Source organism: Drosophila sechellia, chromosome 3R (assembly GCF_004382195.2).
Source record: "Drosophila sechellia strain sech25 chromosome 3R, ASM438219v1, whole genome shotgun sequence".
Classification (NCBI taxonomy): Eukaryota; Metazoa; Arthropoda; class Insecta; order Diptera; family Drosophilidae; genus Drosophila; species Drosophila sechellia.
Genome location: NC_045952.1, coordinates 19,521,855 through 19,538,666, shown reverse-complemented (window position 1 = coordinate 19,538,666; position 16,812 = coordinate 19,521,855). Strand labels below are relative to the sequence as shown.

At 37.5% G+C, this 16,812-nt stretch overlaps 1 protein-coding gene across 6 annotated transcripts in view; it reads right to left on the bottom strand.

The window, feature by feature from the left end:
- The window catches only part of LOC6607184 (tight junction protein ZO-1), an 82,420-nt gene that overhangs the window by 40,987 nt on the left and 24,621 nt on the right, over positions 1–16,812 (bottom strand). For all 6 annotated transcript variants that reach the window (XM_032721549.1, XM_032721548.1, XM_032721546.1 and 3 more), the window contains exon 2: positions 8,406–8,481. In XM_032721549.1, the coding sequence (XP_032577440.1) occupies positions 8,406–8,481 (76 nt within the window). The remainder of the gene's footprint in view (positions 1–8,405; positions 8,482–16,812) is intronic.

The following is a 16,812-nucleotide window of genomic DNA, read 5'->3' as shown; positions in this document are numbered from 1 at the left end:
GAATTCGTGCTATAAATAAATGCAGCCAAAGAGAGTTGCATAAATCAGAGATATATATATATTTTTGGGGCTATAGCTTAGATAAATGTGTGTTTGAGAAATGCGGCAACTAAATATTTGTAAATAAAATAAATTTATATCTATTGCATTGTAAATAATATCAACTTCTTCTTATCGGAATGATTTATCACAAATTTCTAATTGTTTTACAAAGCTTAGTGAATTAAAATGCTAATGTTGTCCCCTTCTAATCACAGTGTTTAAACCACTTGACATCGTTTACCTTTCTCGACCCCAAACCAAACCAACTTAAGTCGGGCGGGAATTTTAAAATGTGTATAATCGATTCGATTAGTGTCACCCGGGGATTAATTGAATTAAACTGCACGTCGCGGCCGCAGACGTTGCACTATGAAAGCTATGTTAAGTGTAATTACAATGCACAAGATGTCAAATGATTTTAACCTCTTGGCACAAAAAATAAAAATGGAAAAATGGAAAAAACAAAGAGAGGCAGCAGCCATTTTCAGGGAGCTTCAAGACAAAGAAAAATGTTTAAAAAATGTATATGACTAAGACTCGAATAGTGCGATTAAGTAGCGCTGACAGTTCATATGATAGATACTGGGCACGTGGTCTTAATTTAATTTCTGACCGAGAAAAATGATAATTAATTATGAAAATGTGGTGGACATTTGTAATGTGGAGTACGTATGAGTATGCAAACAGGTTTCTTTACAAGAGAGAAGGCTGAAATAAATAGATATACACAATTATATATACAGAACTGGTTCTGTTCAAGAGAAAAGTTTATATTCTTTTTGATTCAAGGAAGTGTTGTAATTTCCATTAGTACAAACATATTCTCAAGATTTATAGCCTATAACTCATCGCCAGCATAAATCATAAGTAACTTCCGATATCTTGCCTTGGCAATAATGTTTCACAGCCATACCACACGATCTAAATGATTTCAAACTTTAAAATAGCTTTGTTAAAATGTAGACGAAAGGTGGGGCAACACAAACATTGCCCTGCATTTGTCGCTATAAATAACAGTCACAGCCAAAATAATAATCAACGAAAACAAATATACACACAAAACTTGGCAACCCTTTTAGCCAGCTGCTGTGTGAGAAAATAATTTGGGAGACAATGAGGCATCCATTCGACGGCAACGTAGAAATAAACATTACAGTTGGCAAACACGAGCCAAAAAAAATTAAAAAAAATTACCGCCAATTGAATTGGATTTTTCTTTGACGCATTTAATTGCAGGTCATAAATCAGGGGTCGAGACAGCTTAACTGGTTTCGTTTTTGCCAAATGCAAAGCGCGTCAAAATAAACCAGCAAATTGAATTGAAAACTCATTATGGGAGTTTCTCGGAAATTGGTTACTCTATCTATTACATTTCCAACCTCATCATGAAATCCTATCCATAAAAAATATCTCTCTAAATGCTGGTATTGATTTCACATAATGAGTTAAATGTATGGGCCATGTCTGCAGGGGTCCACCCACTTTAAACGGCTTTTTGATGAAAGGTCTGCGTCGAAGTGGAAGACCTCCCGTTGAGGACCTGTAGATCTGAAGATCTGGTTCCGTTTTAACTGTAATGGAGCGGCTCAATTCCCATGATATGTGAAAAATTTACTGGATAATTATGGTAGGCGTGTGAAAACCATGAACGCAATTTGGCTTACTTATGCAGTGAATTGTGCGGAAATTATGACGATTAAATTGCACCTAAACTTGAATGCAAAGTATGAGAAATAACTGATTTTTTAATTTGCCTTTAAACTTATTTAAAAAGCATTAATACTTGCTTGTGGTACAAACACTTCAAAGAATTCATCAAAAACACAATTACTCGAAAGACGTAACTTTTGCTTTGGCTAATCATAATTTAAGCCCATTAAGGCCAAAGCAAAAATCCAAGGTTATTTTTTATTATTATTATTTCTAAACTGCAGCCACCGTCAAACTCATAAGTCAAAACAAGTTTCTAAAGTGTTTTTGGTGTATGCATAATTTTTCATACATCACTTTGGTTATTTATTTTCTAAATTTTGTTTGGGATTAACACATCACCTAAACCAGGCAGAACAAAAAAAAAAAAACAGGTATGTTGGTTAAAAGTTAAGACGGGAACCCAAAAAACAGCTGAAAGGTGTTGAAAACATTGGTCACGCAAAGCCTTCAAAGTGATTGACACATGTTCGATTCCTGTAAGAAATAATGACCCCACCCAAAATAAAAAAACAGACAAAAATCACGAAAATTTGCACAAAATTTAAGCAAATTATAGCCCCAAACGAAACATGAAACTAAATCAAAGCACACACACAAAAAGGTTGCACTAATTTGCTTCGGGCCAATTTGCAACTACAATTGTTTGGATTTTGGGGTGTAGTTGCCGAATTGCAATTGGCCAAAAGGATTGATTGAGTCATAAATTGGAAGAGAAGCAATCAATTTCATTTCTTCGACATCACGAACTCAGCAGCCAGCGGCCAGTGCTATTGATGCAAAACCAGTGGCCAGTGAATTCGGTCTATTATTATCATTTGTATCCATTAGCCTCGAGTGTAATCCTTTTGCCATTCAGCTCTATTTCTCTGTCGAAAGTTAATAAATCTTTGCACAATTAACCGTACAGAGCCACAGCCAAGACATCAATTAGAGAACGCAAGTCGAGCTCCACAAAAGCTAAAACTAAATCATGAACAGCTGCCGGAGAATGGGTTTCTTTTCTTTCATTTCGGACTTGGCCAGAAAAAGAAAAGAAAGAGAGTTGGCCCAAAGGCGGGGGATCGGGATCGGGATCCACAGAGCCATCTGCGACGCGTGTTGCCAATTTATCTTTGAGCGAGTGACCCAGCTGGGGATTTGCTCGAGCATGACTCATTCGCCGGGGATAAGAGATAATCCTGTTTTCCCCTTGTCCAAGTCCGACTTCCAGTCGACCGAAGGCGGAGTACGCTGCTCTAATGGAGGCTGGCAACGTTTGTCCACCACTTAAAACTGGGAAACAAACTTTAGCTCGGGATGGAAAAAAAAGTTCCAAGAACACTTCAAAAAATAATTCACTTTAACCTCGAATATGTTAGAAATAGTTGATATCTATATCATCTGCACAGAGACTCATCTAGTTGGATTTAAGTAAACTATATGTTTTAGTACCATTTTAGCTATTATGCTGTCCCATCCATTGTGCCTATTTAAACCCGGATCAACATTCAATATGCCTAGTCCTATCCAGCGATAAAAAAAGGGCCTCACTTGGCCATAATAAACCCATGTGCAGTAGTCAATTGTTGACGGGTGCAAGGCATACAAATTTCGCCATAACTCACATGGCTCACGGGAGACGCTTTTGTTTACGGCCTGCCTGCCTGCCTGCCTGTTGGCCCGGCTTTGTTTATAAACTGGTTCAAAATTTGCACGTCTTTGGCATATAAATTCAAGAAAATAACCGAAACTGCATCAAAGAAAAGGCTGCCACGCCAACTTGTTTATCTGTCGTTTTCAGCTGGCTGAAAGCTGACTGGCCAAGCCACCAAGTCCTGCCTGTACCGCCATCGTATTCCTCTAACATATCCCTCGTATCCCCAAAACCCCCCTCGTCCGGATGATTGTCAGAGCAACGCCAACAGCTGCTGTCGTGCAAGTTTGTTTCCATCTCGTGGAGCCCGCCGAGTGTTCATAAACCCCCTTGAAAGTCTGGCTTAAAGCTGGAGTTGAAGTTGAACGATGATCGCTGCTTGCATGCTAAGACCAGTGTTATATGGCCAAACAGTTTATAGTTATGTTTTATTGTTGGCTGACAAAGCAGGGGGCAAACTGTCTTAGATTTCATGACGCTCACGTTGGCTAGCTGCTTCTTCTACTTATTCTCTGCCTATGCTAATTTCCCACATGGCCAACGTTTTCTGAATTTTAACTTTTACTTTACTTCGTTCTACTCGCAGTGGCGCCTGACGTGGCCCTAACGGTAATGTCAGACACTTCCTTCTCCGGTAAAAGTACAAAATTTTGACTGGGCAATTGCAGTTCGTTTCTCTGACTCAGCTGCAATCTGCATAATCAACAGTTTTGAAAAAGGCGACGAGCAATTTAGGTGCCAACAAAGCTGAAATCTTAACAGCTCGCCACACAGAATTATTAATTTTATAAAATGTGCAGGGTGGTGGAAGGTATATATGTTAAGATACAATGTTTAAATAAATGTAAATAAAGCTCACAAGAAATCATTTTTTACTTTAATATTCAAGGTCTATATGAACATTCCAAATTTGGTCTAGAAGTATATTACAAGACTCTCATTACAATCTTGATGTAATGAATAGCAACCATTTTTGGTTAACCATTTCCTCGTATATTCATTTCGTTTTCCATTAGCAAGTTGAGAAACATAACTCCGACACCGCCAAAAAAGGCACCAACGCGGTCTCCACCTCTTAATTTACTTGTCTCTCTTTCGGTTTTTGCATTTCAACTTGGCCAAGGCTCGTGCCATGTGCCCCCGCAGGCCATAAACGTATTTTTATTCATACTTTTTTTCTCTTTTATTGTTGTGAAAGCGTTTTGCAGCGAGGTGTGCATAGAATGAAAATATGAAATAAAATATGAAAAATAAAAAATAATAATACAACGATTTTGCAACTTCGACCTGTGTGTCTGTGTTCCAATAGAAATGCTGCACTTAATAATGGCTCATAATATTTGTAGGTGGTCTAAGCCACAGCTATACATATATAAGACAATAAAAAATGTGGGGCACTGGCAAAACGCCCACAAGTTGTGCAAGGCATACGGCTGCATTTTAACCATTTTCCATCATCCATTAAAAAGCCATAAAATATTTCGTTTCAGGTCTTTGATTGCATTTCAGGCGTAGCCGGATGATGTGTTGCAATGGCAAATCTGATAAAGGATAAATGTTTAATTAGAGCGTTAAATGTTTGCCGCCCCCTTCCCTCCTCACTGCGCAAAAAACAATAACATGATTGTCTTTTTCTTCACATATTAATTTATCATTATAAATAGATTTATTGTCTACTCGGTGGCATGACAAAACAAAAGACTTAGGCGACAAACTCGTTTCTTTGTGTTTCAGCCAGATACATTACTGTTTTGCATAGATTGCCATGATATCTTGGTGGGAAATTTAGCTTTGATGGATCATCGACGAGTGCAGTATATTCGGCTGTAGCAACAATTATATTTTTTGTATAAAAAATGACATGCAACATAAATTTAAGTTTTTTTTGAAGCGCACGGTTTACCAAACTGGATTTATTAATTATTTATAATTAAATGCTGAATGTGATTATTACACCGTTTATAGCTCTGTGTGAAATCTTAACACATTAGCCTATTGTTTATATCTGCATCATTATTTGGAATAAGTAAATCCCCCAATTTGTATCCGCACCCAGCTCTGCTGCCCTTTACCCTCGACCCTTTGAAAGCTGTTTCTAAATCGTATTTATTGTTTCGATCTCGAATTTCTGCTGTGGTTCCATTTGCTTTGCTTTTGTTATGCTAAAACCAATTGGTGGCAACCTTTTGGTATTTAAACTTGACTTTAGCCAGCGGCAGCTAAAACAAACTTCTCTTTATAGCACTAAATGCTGGTTGTTGCTGTTGCCGTGTTTTATTTGTGCCGTTTCGTTGCTTTTGCTATTGTTATTGTTATTATAATCTGTCTGCTCGGTGGAGTCTCCCATCAAGACGTCACGTAATAGACGATCGGTCGGTCACTGGTTACACCTGTTTTGGCGCCGTCTTTTTGGGGTTTTCTTTCTGTAAGAAATCGTGTAATGATATGCCAGCAGCAGGGTTTACGGTTACACGTTTTCCGACTAAATGAAAAGTTCATCAAACGCATCGGCATGCCACAAGTGGCAATTGGCAATTGGCAATTGGCAATTGGCTGCTTAAACTGTAATCTGCAAGAGTCTTTGACTTTCGGGTAAGGAAAATCACGGAAAACTGACGGAATTGCTTTTGAAATTAAGGGGAAACCCATATAACAGCAGCTATCCTTGAAACTCCTCCTTCTCAGCAAAAACCCAAATCGGCAATTAAAAACGACAAGTGAAAGTTTCCATCCATCTTTTCGCATACAAAATGTCGTAATCGAACTTCCAATAAAACTTGCTTCGATATTCGCACGTTTTTTGTGGTTTTCTTCGTTATTTTTTTTCTTCCCAAATGTTAATTTAAATGCGTTTCATTGGGGCGACAAATTGCCAGTTGGAATCGTGCGTTTGTTGAACTTATTTGCATACGTGAGCTGAACCAGTTTCGTGTTTTTGTTAACTCTTTAGCCCAATCAAAAGGTCTTTGATTTCTCGAGTGGAAAGTGAAACGTATCCCAAAAGAAAGTGTTGCCTCCCGCACTAAAGAAGCTAAAAAAAATATACAACGATGGTGCCTCATTAAGTTGTAGGAGTTTCAAATGACTCGACTGTTTGTTCAATTTGTTTATTTATCTAAATTCAAATGCATTTGATTAGCCAACCGAGATAATATTCTAATTATGGGTCAGAGCCACGCTAATGATGACGATTTAATTTATGGTTAAGTGGTCGAGATGACTTTTAACCTACGCCGAAACATTATGTGAGCACTGATGCGGATGGATAGCGATTTGGGGTTTGGCCTGAAATTTGTTTATGGCCAAAGGAAATGTCACGCCTCCGCAAAAGGTGTAAGTAAAGTTAAGCTTAACGTTTGGTTTTTATGTTTTCAAAAACATTTTATTATTAACAAAGCATGGTGGTGTAATCTCTAAATGTGTTGTATTTTATTAGTCCAATCGCTGAGCTTCATTATTGCAAAAACCTTTTATTTTCAGCTCATTTTGTCGCTTCGATCTCGTTATTTTTTTCGCTTATTTCGCCTTCGTTTGTTGACTCTTCCCAAGCAACTTCCACTTGGGTCTTCAATCTCGGAGTGAAATTGATATAGTATGGGAAGTTAATTAAGAAGAAGTCGTCGAAGAAGTGGCAGACATGGGAACTTGTTTCTGATATTGCATCAATTGGAAACCAGAAACCAAAAAAGTGCCGCACACAGCCATCAATAATGTTCAGCTAACTCCGGGGCTACCTGACTGAATATCATAATTATTTTAAGTCATTAAACTTCAGAAAATCAAATCTCAACTACATATCAAAAGTTAACCAAGCAATGGCACAAGAAAAAAGCCGAAACAAGAAAATCCGCGCAACGATAAGGAAATTATGTATTAAACACATTGACGATTGGACAGGCCGCCACCGCCCGTAAAACAACATGATCTCGGGACAGTTAAAAAGACTGCAAAAAAAAAGTTAACAAGTTGCCACAGAGCGAAGAAACAAAAAAAAAAATAAAGAAAATCTCGCCACACCAACCATTTTGGCGGCTGTTTAAGTGAATTAAATATTGCGCAACAACTGGGGGAATACGATGAATAAAATGAAAAAAAAAACGACTACTTCTGCAGAAACTTGCCCGTGTTCATTGGCCATATAAACGGTAACAACTTCGACGATCCAAATCTCTCCGATCTGTTGTTGCATTTGTGGTCAAGCTGTCGCTCAATTGCAGTCCGCAAATGGCTTAAATGCGCGCTCATGACCGCAGGCAATAAAATAATTAAGACGAACATAAAAACGCCGGCAAAAAAATGGCTGCATAATTCACACTTTGAGCTTGTTTCAATGCTTTGGACCAGGCCAAAACGGTACGTCGTTTCATACGATGTTTAATGAGCCTTTTTGGTGGTGAGAAATTCGAGATTTGTTAATGTGAAATTGATTTTGCTTACAAGTCCTAATTAGCTTTATTTCTTTTAAATTACAGTGAACTTACATTTACTGCATATGAAACAAGCATATATTTCTTGGATTTTTTAATGATTTCCTACACTAATTAAAGAGATTTCTACAATCGAAATCGATAAATTTTCATCGCGCAATCGGCAAATTGCAGAGCAATCAGGCAAAACAACGATAATAACACCCAACTGTCGTCGCCGTGTTTTGTCAATTTTGAGGATTGGTCAACGTGTCGTATACACAATTTGCACAATCCAACGTAAACACTGCGGCACAGCAGCCCGCAAATGAATAGTAACAGACACCGGCAGCAACTTTAACTTTTTAAGCGCAGCAAGCACACTGAGATTAGTAAACAATTATGGTTTTCGCGATTTTCGAAATTGCAACAAGTTAATTCTCCGCCCAGCAATTGGCGGCGAATAAATTTACTCGTAGGGCGTTAACCAGACAGAAAACAGGAAAATTGCACAAGTTCAGGCCAAGACCTGGTAATTGTCCACTCCACACTCCACACTGACATGGTAATTCATTTCTTGCAATAAATCCAACTTATTTGTGACCACTTACTTGTCAATGTAATCGATCGTTTCGATTTCCTTTTGCATTTTTTCCCCATCGCGACTCTCCTCCAAATTGGCGGCATCTGAAAGAAGGAAACAAAAGCGGCATAATTAGTTTGGCTTACACTTTTGTGCATAGGGTAGAACTTTGTCGTTGCATAAATTATAGTTGCAAACAAAATTTATGAGTTGCATTCTCCGTAAAATGGTAAACACATGTCACATCCAACATGACCAACATAAATTATAATTAGCGTGGCAAAAAGTTGCAGACAAAGCAAGAACTCTAATGTAGGCAAATGGCAAACACACAAAACTCACGCACCGCACTCGAAACCCAAAAGAAAAAGGTGTACAAATAATCCTGTTTAACCTTAGACTCACATTTTGGCCATACAAACTATATATATATATATACAGTCTGTGCAGACATATAAATCGTTGTTCGTGGCATGATTTACGAGACAGCAGCCACAGCTGAGCGAAGCATATAGATCACCTCAAATGCCGGCCAAATGTCAATCAACACTGAACGCACATATGTACATATGTATATATGTATGTAGAGCAATATAATGAATTTGGTTGGGGTAATGTGTACATATAAGCGCTATAAAGACACCCTGACAGACACTTTTATATTGAACTCCCCGCCAAAGTGAGTGAGATCAAAGTGATAGCATTCATTTATGGCGCACAGAATAAATATTAAACACACGCAAGACAAGGTAAGTAAAGTACAGAAAACAAATCGAACAATAGATACCCTAAGCTGAATACAAGTGGATAGGTCAATACTATTGTTATTTACTTACTAACTTATGTTACTGTTAAACTGTTATGATATATTGGGCAATAATAGATACTTTTCATATTTCCTAATTCTTGCTATTAAAGTCAAGTAGTTTTAATTCGCTGAAACGCACTGTATTTGCCACACACGTATCCAGCGACTTGACCAAATCTAGGCAAGTCTTTTTCGGTCTTTGAAGTCAGGGGAGCGTCACTCCGAGACAGACACTTCAAGTTCAATTGAAAAAAACTATGAAATGCGAATAAAGACCAACCGCATTGCCAGACAATGGCAAATCGCACACTCGGATATATATACATAAGTAAGTAAACAGATTGAGGCTAGGCTTGATCTGATCTGATCTGAACTGTGCCAGCTGTTGCTATAGTTTTAGACAAGTTTCTGATTATTCTTGGTGCTCCACAGGCACATATATATGTATCTATGTCTCGATCGTGTCTGCAAACTAAAACTCCAGCCGAGAACTTCAGACAAGTCAAGTCAGCTGAACTCGCAGTGCAATTTCATGCATGCAAATTAGTTTTTCAACCTGTTGCAATTTGTTGTAACCCCCCTGAAATAAGTATATATACATGTATGTATGTTCTTTTCCCAAGCGGAATGCTAATTGGAGAGACTCCTCTCCGTTGAAAAAATAGTTCACAAAATTATAATAAGTCCGTGTAGTTATACTACAAGTACAAGAAGCTCACTCGTGCATATCCTAGAGACATGCGTGAGAAAATCATCGCAGAACTTCTCACGGCAGCAGAAACTGCATATTTATGCAACGCCAGAAGCTTCTTCAGCGAATGGGAATGCGATCCCTACCAGACTCTGGACTCTTTAGGATGATGGCCATTGCCCGATTTCATACTTGTAAATTACGCAGACGAGATGAAGATGCTCTGCCGCAAGGAGAATGTGGGTATGTGTGGCATATTATGTATAGTAAAATGTTTTGCATATGACTGCGGGCCAAGTTTGGCACGTTTTTAGGTTGTTGCCTCTGTCAGCGATGTGGATTGATCACCCTGGAATAATGTTCTCAAATTTTACGATCGGAAAATGTGTTGCAATTGCGCCGGCAGCTCTTTGAAGGTTAAACGCAGTGCGATTTTTATAGGGCGCATTAAAGTAAAATGCACTGAAACTGCAGAATTCTGAAACTGAAGAATTCTATTGAGAACATTGTTGGCTTACTTTTATTATTTCGATCATTACGGCTTTTTGTTAGCAAAATACAGTTAACTCACCGTAAATGGATTAACATTTTATGGCCAAACACTAGAGTGAAAAACTCTTTCTGCGGTTGGTCTGAGATGTTAATAAAAACGAAACTTAAGCAGACAATGAACTTCTCGCCACTTCAAAGTTGCCAGTAATTTTCACTCAGAAAAAAATATGCGTAAGTTACAAGCACAATTCCTGCCACAAATGAATGCAAATCAAACCGCAGCAGAACATAGATTAATGTTACAATATGAACTGGTAGCCAAAGAAGAACCAAAAAACGAAGGAAAGACAAACGATGCCGCAGCGGGCAAAGCGGAAGCGGATATAACTTTAGCCAAGTTACGGCAATTTGTGGTTTTAAGAGCTGCGCTCCCAGCCAGTTTTATGGGTTCTGTAATTGAGAACCCAGAACTCGGGATCGGACACCTCATGCCGGGTGACAAATGGCGGGCAACTGAAGAAAGTCACCTCCTATAGGGAAATATTTGTTTTCCCTGCACTCCAGCAACGTGACGAATGTTGGCCAATAAAATATGCTAAGTATTTTTCAAGCCAGAAAGAGACAAATGCCTGAGCAGTTGCGGTGGCTGCACAAATTACAAAAAAAAAACAAAGTAGAAGTAGTTTACAATTACTGCCGGTGAAAAAATTTTTCCAATGACTAAATAAATCAGCGTGGGAAAGAGCGGCAAAAATCATGGCAGAGAAGAACCAAAACAATAATCATAAATTTTATTCAACAAATTTAAAGCAATTGGCAGCCAATAACAAACATATGGTATTTAAGCGTAACATGAAACGGCAAAAAGTCAAATATACAAGCACTTCAGTTTAAACTCCACAACCTTAGCCCAAAGTCTTTGCAGCTAACACAAAGTAAGTAAGTTCACCCAATCCCAAAACTGCCAGTGAAAAAGCCAAACAATTGTCGCAACAGTTTTTACTTCGAGTATCAAGTTACTCCAGACAGTTTTATGCACAAAGCAAGGAAATAAAAAGAAATATATATCCATATATATCTATATATATACTCGACAACAATTACAATGTTTAGGGCTGAGAGAAAAGCCGCAAGTGACACAATTTTTTATATTTTTCTTTCAAAGAGCTAAGCCGATTCAAATAGACACTCATACGGATGATTTTCAATTAAATAAAAATTGTGTAATGTTCGCGGGGAGTGGAAGAGGAAGAGAGGCGAAAATGAAAGTGGGGATTAGGTGCGTGTGATATATGATATGTGATATAGGGGCTGGGGTTATGCATATGGGAAATAAAAGGTCTGGGAACCTTTTTTAGCGAAATGAAAATATGTGAAGAGATACAAACGTAAAGCAGCAAAGGTAGCAAAGGTATTTTATAAGAAAATATCTTAAAATTAAATTTTTAAGCTATGAAACCAAAGCACACTGCACTTTCGGCTTAAAACGCTTGCATTTAATTGCTCAATTAAATATTAATCAAAGCATAATTATCTCATTAATGTGACAAAATGGAATGTACAAAAGATATCTGTGGAATGTCGGCACATGAAAAATCTCGCTTAGCATCAAACATTTTCCACATAACGCTCGGAAATGAAAATGATTGAAGCGATGCTTGAGGTTGCGCTATGTAAATACTTTTTTTTGAAAAGGGGAAAAACGCACGCTTCGGCGATTTATCAATGAAATAATAATGACCCCTTCAACGCTGTCAGTCAAAATTTAATTTTTATACCCAGCTTAACATAAAATTTCACAGAGATTAACCCTTGGGCGGCCAGAAGTGTTGCAATGTCAGAGTTGTGCCACCGAAAATGTTTAAAATAAACTGGGGATTAGACATGTGAAACACAAATCGATCTGCCTTGGCTGATAATTCATATAGAGGATATATACACAGAAAAATGTTTATATTTTTAAAATGAATTCTTAAAAATGTAACAATATTGTTGCACATATTGAAAGTGGTATTTCAAATCATATTTTAAACACACTTTACTTTAAAGTATACTTAAAAACATATATGTTTGCTATATAAAGATACATTTTCTTTTAGTGCAGCAATCCAGATAGGAATTTCAACTTGGTACTGAGTGCGTGGCAGTCTTGCCCCTGACAGTCATCAATCTGCGTCATGGTAATCAATTTTATTAGCATTAGATTCAAATTTTGTTCATGTCTCGTTCTTACAATTTTTTCAGCTTCCTATTAAATTGCTGGTTCCGTCTATCGGCCTAAAAGTGTTTGAGTGTTGTAGCACTTTTTATTTCAAGTACAATTCAAATAAAAAAACGCAAAAAAACAACATCAAAAGTCAATGGTGAAGTGCGCTCAAGTGCGGCAACTCATCAAAGTAACGAATGGAATTATGAATGAGCTGGCAAACTGACGGATTGTGCGAGTAGAGTATCTTCTAGATCTGCGTGAATGACAATGCCGATTTCTCGAATCGCTATTTATAGTCGGCTCCGATCTGAAGGTCACCAGACTGACATAGGCCTGCCTAGGCAACCCATAATGGATCTTCCGAATCGAAAACGAAAACAAAGAGGTAAACGCAAAGTGGCGATTAATTCGATGGCACTTCCATATTTGTAGGCATATAATTTTGAAGAGACACCAAAAAAAAGAGAAAAAACAACAGAAACCCATCTACTGAAATTAAAATTAAATATATACGCAGGCATAATAAATTATAAACAAACTGAGCTTGAGCTTTAATCTTCGTGTGGGATTCAGCAACTGGTGACTGTAACATATGGCATTTGGCTTACTTTAAAGGAAATCAACTTATTATTTTTGTGGCATATTCATTTTTAAGCTTTCACAAAGCCAAATTTGAGTCTGATACATACGATAATCTATAATTAACTTAATTGCGCCGCCTCAGTTAACACATTTGAAAATATAATATCAATTTATAATATAATATATATATAATATAATATACATCCGTTTCCGTTCGAAAGGCAGTAATAAAATCTGTGAAAATCGAATAAGCATATAATTCAACAATTTAGGAAAATTTAAGTTAACGTTGTTAATTTGAAATTGAAACCAACCACATCCGGTTAAATGAGTTAAAGAATAATATTGCAATGCTATCTTAAATAAACATTAAGTTTATATATTTCCAATAATGCTTTCAGAGCAAAAACAAACTGAAAATTAAACGGAATTGAATTTATGCAGAAATTATTAAAACAGTAAAAAAAAAAATAAACTAGCATAAGCGTTTCGAATTTTTTCGACGACATCCTTACTTGGCGTGGGTTTAAGCGGAATGAAATTCGACTGAGACGCAAATGCACTGAAGGGAGTGCATTTTGTGGGGGAATATATCGGGGGAAAACAGGGGGAAAAGCAGGGGGAAACAGGGGGGAATCATGGGGAAGAACGGGCAGCAGGCCAACAGCTGCAGACGACAAATTTTGCATATTTGCGTAGAATTTGCAACAAAATTCGCCCAAACTTTAATGCTGCAGGAGCAGAAAAAAGAGGGTTGGATGTGCAGGTCGCTGAGTGCGCAAAATGGGCTGCCAAAAGCATCCGAGGGTTGCAGATTGTACACTGAGCGAAACTCTATAACAAATGAAAACTATAAAATAAAACAACTTATCAAACATATGCTTCTACTTCACTGTAGTCTTTCCTTTCAATTAAGCATATTATTTTTGAGTTCATTGTAATTAATCTTCAACGATAGTTAGATAGTTTTTTTCCAAGTGCACTGGGAGTGACATCCGTGTGCAGAGAATGTTTGGGGGAGTATCAAATTTCCCTCAAAATCATAATGAAAAAACGTTATTTGCCTTTGGGCTGATCTGAGAGGCACCTGCCATATGGCCTTTCGTCATGGAGTGTGCGTGTCATGATGTCCCTTCACCTCCTTTTTGGCCTCGAAATCAACCCTTTCTGAGCCCTTTCGCTTGCAAAAAGCAAAGCAATTACATGTACAAACACAAGCCAAGACCAGGATACAAAACACTTGTTGTAATGTCAGCTGTCAATAGCACGAGTCGCTTCGCATTGGCTTCCATTTCCAGAGGAAGAGCAGCAGATTTCTACACCAATTGGGTAGATTTTTATCAAGCCCTAAGCGTTTGCTGTCTGCAACAGTGAAACGTGAATAAAATGAGGGAATATTATTGGATTTCAAAGTGGGAAAACGATGCCAGATTAAGCGACTGAAATAAATCAATAGATCAAGCTAATAGAAAATGATGCAGTTGAAAGCTAGATATATCCTTCTCTAAAATCTTAATAGCTTCTTATTAAATAACTAACCACCCTTTGATAAAGATCTTAATGTTGTTAAACATTATTCCCCCCAGAGATCTATTAGCAATTGTTATAAAGAAATCATGTTGCACTTACTTAGCCTGACTTCTCACGCAATTATCTCGTTCCCCTTTCTCTGCATTAAATGAACTCCACTAAGTGCTAGCTTAAGAACAGCAATATCTCTATTGCGAATAAAAAAATTGCAAGCCAGGAAAAAAAACAGAAAAAAAAACAGCAAAACAATTATTACAATTCTTAACCCACTTTCAGTGCAGTTCCGTTCGTATCCCCTTTTCGTTCGACGATTTCTACGCAATTTACGCGCACAACCTCAAAAAGCGAATTCCATCTCCAAGTTGGTGCCATCATGTCATTAAAAGCAAATTTCCCCACTAATTGCATTGTGTAGGCTAATTTTTATGTTTTTTTTTTCTACTCTTAAAGATTTTCTCAGTTGCATTTGAGCGGGCAAACTGGAGCGTGCGAAGGCCTGTGATATGTAGAATAGGGAAAACATTGTGATAGAGAGTCCAAAATATACATATATAGTATATAGACCAAGTTGCATTGATCTCGAGTTCAAGTTTCCCCCTATGAGCTACTGATTGTAATTAAATCAACTGCAAAGTGCCGCCAAAAGTTGCACACGATTCGTGCGGAGCAACGGAATAAACAAAGCGAAAAAAAGGAGAAGTAGGTTAACTAAGTTAAGCCGATTTTTTATATACTCTATAAGACTTAAACTGACTTAAAGAGATGCTATAACAAAATGATAAGCTGCAGATATCTGAACACTCATTGAGAAACTTAAGCATATAAAGGTGCATTTTATAGGGAATATTATATGATATATGATAAATGTTATATACCCCTTAGTTAAGATCAAAGCGAATCCAAATTCAAAGCGAAACATTTACGGCTACAACAATTATGATGGCTGCAACTTTGGCGGCGGCTTCGGTGACTTTTGGGCCTGACTTTGGTGACTTGGTAATTGTTTGAGTTAATTGCACTTGGCCGCTTAATTGCAATTCAATTGTCATGCCAGCACATCGAAGTGAGGGAAAATCGTGTGCTGTAAGTTGACTGCCACCCAATTGAAGGTTAAAATGAAAACCGACATCATGACAAGTGTCTCCTCTCCTTCGTACATATGTATATGTGACTTTGATGCATCGTTTTTCCATTGAATGTCGAGTGCAGCACAAGTGCGGGCCATAAATATGTATCGCCTGATTTAAGCATATACTTATATCGTCATATATGTATGTACATATATAGGTACATATAGTCGAACCACAAAGGCATCGTTACATGCTGACTGTCTAATCGCGTCTCAGCGGTATTGATTTTTTTATTTGAATGGTTTTATTTGCACATTACGAATGTTTACTGCAATCACACGGCGAATTTCATTAGAATTCCATTGTTCAATTAGCTTTGAGCGCTTATATAAACGTGTGAGGGGATTTATGAGAGCTGAACTAATGTGCGGTGATTTCATGTTCATTTTTTCCCTTGTTCAAATAAATTTATTGCAATGAGAACATTAGAAAAACCAATTGATAAGCATTTTATTTTATATAACAAAAATATAGTATTGAACTACATATTTAAACTTTTTGGCATTTTTGTTTATTATTTGCTATAAGATCCTAATTTCTCCAACACAATGTCAAACATCTTAATGACAACAATCTCTTTTCAGTTCGTATCACAAATCTATCTCACTTTTTTCACTACAAAAATTCCGGCGATTCAATCACGAGCATCAAACACTTGTCAAGCGATTGTGACAAAGTGAGTGAAAAGCCCGTCCGATTTTCCACATTTCAGGTTGTCACTCGTTTTGCAGGTCAGCGATTGAGTCGAGGCGAAATCAAAGTGTAACCAATTACCAAGTGACTAACCAACTTTAGTCGGAAGAAGTCGTCTGGGGATGGGAAGATGCAGCTGGGGAGACTGCAAAACCAGTTGGTGTTGCATTCTGAGGCGATTCCTTGGAAAATCATTAACGTGTCTTAGGCATAAATAATTAAAAAATCAAGCAGCTCCGTAGACGACTGTACCCGTCAAGTCAACGTCTTGTTTGTTGGCCAGCACATCCTGCACGCTGC